The sequence below is a fragment of the Pygoscelis adeliae genome, unplaced genomic scaffold (genome assembly GCF_000699105.1).
Source record: "Pygoscelis adeliae isolate BGI_AS28 unplaced genomic scaffold, ASM69910v1 Scaffold407, whole genome shotgun sequence".
In the NCBI taxonomy this organism is placed as follows: domain Eukaryota; kingdom Metazoa; phylum Chordata; class Aves; order Sphenisciformes; family Spheniscidae; genus Pygoscelis; species Pygoscelis adeliae.
Genome location: NW_008825251.1, coordinates 1,213,437 through 1,220,212, shown reverse-complemented (window position 1 = coordinate 1,220,212; position 6,776 = coordinate 1,213,437). Strand labels below are relative to the sequence as shown.

The 6,776-nt window shown below is 56.4% G+C and overlaps 1 protein-coding gene across 1 annotated transcript in view; it reads left to right on the top strand.

Annotated features, from left to right (window-relative positions):
• Window positions 1–6,776, top strand: part of EPB41L1 (erythrocyte membrane protein band 4.1-like 1) — a 29,275-nt gene that overhangs the window by 17,279 nt on the left and 5,220 nt on the right. The window contains exons 14-15 of the mRNA XM_009329363.1: window positions 4,424–4,822; window positions 6,237–6,347. Coding sequence (XP_009327638.1) covers window positions 4,424–4,822; window positions 6,237–6,347 — 510 coding nt within the window. The remainder of the gene's footprint in view (window positions 1–4,423; window positions 4,823–6,236; window positions 6,348–6,776) is intronic.

Here is a 6,776-nt window from a genome sequence, read left to right as displayed (position 1 = left end):
GCAGGCCAGGAAGAGCCAGCAGATGCAGCCCTGGATACCCGGATGAGAGCAAAAATGATCGCTAGTCCAGAGGATTTTGAGTCTGTCTGGGAGGATGAGATCTATGAGAAGGAAACCAGGGGGAAGCCCAGCCGGGAGACAGAGCACCTGCCAGCTGAGAGCACAGAGTTGGAGCCCCAAGAGCAGGGTGAGGAAGTAACCACCAGTGAGCCAGGTCTGCCCAAGCCATGTCAGCAGCCTGAAGAGAGGCAAAGGGCCAAGATTTTGAGGCCAGAGTCTCCCCAGGGAGAAAGCGAGGTGGCCTCCAAGGAGCATGCTTCTGCAGCCTCCAGGAAGCAGGAGGCCAGAGTGCCGGCCGCAGCCACAGAGCTCATTAAAATTAAAGTGAAGGCTAGTGATGACAGCTTGGAGACTTCTGCGACCCAGAGGATCATCTACTTAGGAGATCCAGAGGGAGAGGAGGACAGTAAAACACACCTGCTCTTGGAGACTGGTGGATGGTTTGGCTTGGAAGAGAGACCAGAAGCCACCGTGAACATGTCCGGGGAGGGATCTGGGCACACAGCACCTGCAGCAGAAGGATTCCAACCCCCTTCCTCAGCAAGTCAGCAACACAGGGCAGTATCTGGGAAACCTGCTGAAGCACTGGAGCAGCCCAGGACAGGCTGTGATGGGACCAGCCTGACGGGACGTCCCACCTCGGGGCGGGAGGAAGGTCTGCCCCTACAGCAAGAGGAAGCATCTGCTGGGCTGACAAGCTGCGAAGCACCCAAGGGAGGTGAAGCCCTACTGTGTTCCCCAGAGGTAGGACCAGAGGAGATGGATCTGCAAAGCCCAGTGGGAGGCTTGAAGCCGTGTGACCTGGCAGGGGACGGCCATGGGGCTGAGGAGCATAAAGGGAGCCCAGTACAGAGCCCAGACATCTGCATGGCAGTGGAGGGGCTCTCAGGAAGGATTGGAGCAGACGGCGACAAGGAGGAAAGTGATAGAGTGGTTCTTCAGATGGAGGAGATAGACACCAAGTCGCCTCCATCAGCTGTGCCTCGGCAAGGCCACCTTCACACCACCACGGGGTCGGAGGGGGATAAACCCAGCACTCCTGCCCCTATGCCCTTTCCCCAGCAATCCAGCCCTGCCCCTACAGAGCCTGAGGGCAGAGACCTGTCCCAGGGCACCAGCCCTGTAAGAGGTGTGGGCATACCCAAGGATGTGAACCCCTCAGCAGAGGTGGCACGCAAGGAGGCAAGCCCTGTAGTAGGCAAAGGAGTACCCAGGGGCGTGCACCCTGTAGCAGAGGTGGTAATACCCAGGGGTGCCAATCCTGAATCTGAAGAACAACCCCAAGACATGGGCTTTGCTACATGGAAACCACACCAAGGTGCAAGTCCTGTTGCAGGAGGACCACCCCAAAACACAGATACTGCAGCAGAGCCGACCCAGGTCAGAGACCCAGCCACAGGGGAGGTGGCCCAGGGCATGGACCCTGTCACAGCGAGGGCAATCCAAAGCAAAGTCCCTGCCACAGAAGAGCCACTCCAGGAGGAGCAGCCCATGATAAAAGAGCTCTCCCAGGACATAGGGCCCACATCAGGGAAGCTGACCAGAGATGAAGGCTGTGGGATGGAAGAATTGTCCCGTGACAAAAGCCCTTGTATGGAAGAGCTGCCTCCTAAGGCAGAAGAACCAGAACAACAGACTGAGGCCATAATAAGAGACCTGCCCCAAGAGGGTCCCATGGCTGGAGGGCTGCTCCACAGTGCAGATGCTGAAGCGCAAGAGCCACCCTGGGACTTGGAGTTTAATGTGGGACAAGATCTGCAGGGCAGGAGCCCTACAGTAGGAGAAACTGCCAAGAACGGTGACTTTGCTCTGGGGCAGCCTCCGCAGGGTAAGTCTCCTCCCAGAGAAGCTGCTGATTTCCCGCACTCCCACTCCCCTGTAGCAGGATTGTGTCAAGGAAGCAAGACATACCGGCTCTCTACCTTGATCTGTGAAGGCGGGGGAGAGCTGCAAGCGAGCAGTGGGACACATCAAATAGAGTCTGGGTCGTTGATGAGCATGGCTGGGAGGACAGGAGCTGTGTCCCAGGAGCATGGAGATGTCACTGTGGCCCCAGGTAGCTGGCAGGAGAGCGAGAGCTACAGGAAAACCTCAGTGGCCTCTAAGATTAAGATATTTGAGCAAAGTGAAGCGGAGCGAAGGGCAGCCCAGGAGGGACAAGAGCATGTGCCTGAAGCTGAGACATCAGCAAAAGCAAAGGGGAAAACAGGTCTGGCACAGGACATGCTTTTGAACACAGGCCTCGCCTCACTGCCGGCAGTGCCGGTCACTCCGGTGGGACCTGCGTCCAGTGTGGGCTCCTTGGCCCTCGGGCAAGGGGCTGGTTCAGGAGACACCTCCCAGCGTCTCTCTCTCAAGGAAGATGTTTCTGTTGACCTGGAGCACGAAGCAGAAGACAGTGCTGACCTGGCCTCCCCTGACTCTGGCTGCGAACTCACACTGGCAGAAGCCGTGGTAACTCTTCCAATGAACTGTCCAGACGGAAAGTTCATGCGCATGTTGTGTGGCTCTTTATTATCATGTTCAGTGGCTCCTCACACATCCATTGACTGACAGCAGTCGCTTTGCATCCCCTGTCCTTTTATGTGTGTGTGTGTGGTCAGGCTTATTTGCTGAATGCAGACCCGCTGGCCAGTTGGTTCATCAGCTTTTGTTTTGTGACCCCTCCCTGACATTTTGGCTCCCTGGAGAATGCCGCTCGCTAAACCCGAGAGCGGGCACCCAAGCTTCATGTTCCAGGAGCAAGGAAGGGAGACGGGGGGTGGCTGAAGGAGCTGCGACTCTGTCACGGACACGCACACACACCTAGCAGCAGCGTGCCCACGCTTCCAGCTTCACCCTTGCATTTCTTACGTTGATATCCCTTCTTGCTTAGCTCGCCAGCCTCACCCACCCTCCCCTGTCTTCGGCAAGCTGGTGGCTGGGTGATGAAATAGCTTTCTTCGCTCTTGTAAGTGCTAGATCAGCTCCTGTAGAGTTAATTTCCTTACAACTAACCATTTTCTCTAATCCAGAGCAAATCTCAGGAACCAAGTGGGGAAGAAAAGGATTTATCTGACCCGTCAGTAAAATCCAGCCTGAAAGAAGAGAATTTAAAGACTGCTGTTCCAGTGGTCTTCCAGGTCTCAGTGCTGTTTTACTAACTGCTTCTTACTGTAGTATGAAAGCTCACCTTAAGCAGCTGAGGGCTGTGTGCTTCCAGCTCCTCTCCCCATTGCAGAGCTGTTATGTGTATATTTATACATGCACACACACACGAAAACATGTATGCAGGTGTGTTCCTCTTGAGTTTGTTTGACACCCTGTTTCTCATACCTCTCAACCTCCCAGCAGTGCCAAGGGAAGGTTGTGCCGGCACAGCCTGGCCCATTGGGGGGATGGCTCTGGCTGCAAACGCTTGGACCAGAGTCCGTGAGGTGGGTTTCCTCTGGCATCAGTGGGCTTAGAGCTGTTCCTAAGGGAGAACTGCCTAGACCGAGATGCAAAGTCCAGCAATGGGTCTAGATTTCCCATGGCTTCATGGCAAAGCATGGCAAGGGGAAATGTACCCTCTGATGGCAGAGTTGAGAGGTATGTCCATGTCTGGAGAAGAGCTAATGGAGGGAGGTCATCCCTTGGCTCTGATCATGCTGTCAATTACACTGACCAAACACTCAACCAGGTCATCCCTAAGACTCACCCCCAGCTGCGTGAGGCCTCTGGAGGGAGAGCGTTGTGTCGGTGAGGGCAGATTCATGCCCCGGCGCAGGCAGCCACCCCGGGTGTGCAGGGCTGGTGGGCGGCCCTGGCGGGGCTGGTCCTCCTCCCCCTGGGGCAATGCTCCGCAGGGCCCACGTGGATGCTCAGTGGAATTGGCACACTCCTTCGTTTCTCCTTCACCGTGCGTTGCTGATGGGGCTGTTTTCTTTCAAACTCTTCTCTCTTGCTTTCCCTTTGTTTGGTTTTTTTGAGTGCCCAACCTTAGTGACGTATGATAGCACTGGCGTCTGAGCTGTTTCTGAATGTCTCTTAACAGACCTGTTCTTTTGCATACATCTGCTTCCACCGGGTGCACTGACGTGCCTCCAAGCTGGCCAAGCTTTTCTGTGTGACTGACCCTTTTTTGAGATGATTAATTACCAATAGACTTTTGGCAAAATCAGATTGAATAACCCTTCTCCTCCCACCCCACCCCTGCAAAGTTGCTGCTGTCAGAAAGGTTTCAGTCTCCATGCTTGAGTTGTGTTTGACTCTACTCTGTGATGTTTGCTGCAGCCTTCTTTCTCCTCCTCCTCCTCCCCTCTCCCGCATCGGCACTGCCAGCGCTGCCGCGCCATGCGGTGCTCACTGTCTCCGTCTCTCTCCGCCATTGTGTCTCATTCAGAGAGCGGGCTTGAGGGAGGGCACCGAGGAGAAAGCTAAGCCGCCTCGGCACAGGGCTCCTGAGAGTGACACCGGCGATGAGGAGCAGGACCAGGAGAAAGACTCGGTCTTTCTGAAGGACAACCACCTGGCCATTGAGCGCAAGTGCTCCAGCATCACAGTCAGTTCAACCTCCAGCCTGGAAGCAGAGGTGGACTTCACAGTGATCGGTGACTTCCACGGCACAGCCTTTGAGGACATCTCCCGGAGCCTGCCTGAGCTGGACAAGGACAAGAGTGAAATGGAAGACGAAGGCCTGGTTTCCTTCCAGCACGCTGACAAAGTAGTTCCCGGACTGGAAGAGGATGTCAAAGGCAGCGAGAAGGTCTCCCAGCCCAGCCCAGATGTCTCCCAGCTAGAGGTACACAGGGACACCATTCCACCGAGACTGTCTCAGTGCCATCACGCCTCCATGTTCCTTGTCGTGGTGCCTGGTATTGCCTCACTCATGTGCACTCCCACGTTGGTTTGGAAGAGCATGCTAGCTTTCAAACATCCCCAGGTTCCTGTCTGGTGTAGCTGTTTTCCCCTGATGCAAGCTGTCGTCTGTGTTGCATGGCTCTGTCGCGTTTTTTGTGCATCTGCTAACCTGGAGAAGTCATCGTCATCTCTTAATCCCCTACGTTTGGCTGCCTACCCTGTCCCTTGCACCACTACAGCATGTCAGCAGCTGGGAAGGGCACGTGTCACTAACCAACGGCTCTGTCCTTGTGTTTTGCATGAAGTCAGTGACCAGTTTGTGTAGCGAAGAGAAATGTGCTGCCAGCTAACCTCTCTGGTCATGCCGGGGCTGGGAGGGATTTACAGAGTAGCTTGTGGGAGCTCCAAAGCTCGTGGAGGGTCACTCCTATGACGGGAGTGATTATAATGGGGCTAAGAAAAATGCATGAGGCATGCGTGTGGAAGTTGAGTGTACACCACAGGGAGAGGACGGTAGAGCCAGCCCCAGCTTGGACGAAATGTAGCCTTGCCTCTGCGTCAGGCCAGGGCCATCTGCTGCCCGGTCAGCACTGGGGCAGCCCTCCAGCCCTGGCAGGTAAGTCCCCAACACTGCCTGGAGCTGGCAGGGTGAGTCCAGACCTGGAGCCAGGAAAAAGCTGCAGAATTAGAGGGAGCTTTCTCTGAGCCAGCCTGGAAACCCTTGTGCAGAGCATCCGACGCCGTGGGCTCCAGGGTCACAGCGGGGCCATGGGCATGGGTGATCAGCTCTGCAGTGCCCCATGGCTGGCACTGGGCAGGGGAGGCCGTTGGCTCGGGAATGCTGAGGACTGGCTAAGCATCCCCTGTGCAGGAGCCCTCGGCAGCTCCAGTTCCCTGTAGCGGGGGAGTGCTGGAAACCTGTCTCCATTCCCCCGAGGTTCTGACACCCCGGGTGTAACCACAGCTGCTGGGAGCTGGTGCAGATCATAAACCTGCTGCGGGGCATGAGTGAAATGGATTTGGTGGGTCTCACCCACCTTTTGAAGACCAGTTTGACCTAACCCATGGTGTCTATAAATCTATCCAAAATATCCCTGAAAACCCCAGGGATAGAGCATCAGGTCTGATTTGGGGTATGCCAGTCACACAGGGCATTTTGCATGGTGGCCGTCTGCCCAGGTCAGCAGGCCTCTGTTCTTTGCCCAGGTAGGGGCATGACGCCGGACGTCATACGCGTGTGACATTTGCAGGGGAGTGGGTCAGGGATGCTCTGCTCATGGGGGCTGGTGCACAAGGAGCACTCAGGGCTGTTGGCATCATGCCCCAGTGCCTGACTTGCTGTGTTTCTTCTGCAGTCATCAGCCCCGAAAACGGATGCTGTGACTGTCGGCCTAGGGCCGGGCATGAAGAAGCCTGAAGCAGACAGCTCTGCTCCCCACCGGGTCAGCACCACAGATGCAGCCCAGGTGACGTGGTGGCTCCATCCTCCTGTGGCCCTGCTCCCTGATGGCTCTGCCAAGCCTCAGTCCAGCAAAACCTGTCCCCAGGCAGCAGTGCTGGGAGGGCAGGTGGCTGCGTGGGGCGGTCGGGGGCAACTGCTCACCCTTGTCTTGCTGGAGCCCCCAAAACATCAAACCAAAGCCCACCCAGAGATATTCTGTGTGAGTCCCTTGCCCCATCTGCCATGCCTCTGGGCAGCGCTGGCACATGGGGATGTCTCCAGAGAGTGACGGCCACTATACATGCTGCACCATACGTGTCTGTGGCCTCATGGCCCTCCCCGGCTATCTCTGCCAGCAAGGATGACCACACTGTCCCTGCGAGCGTCACCCCCTCCCTGGCACCTCCAGGCTCATCAGGTTTCCTTTGCCCCGGCAGGTGGAGGGAGGCACCCC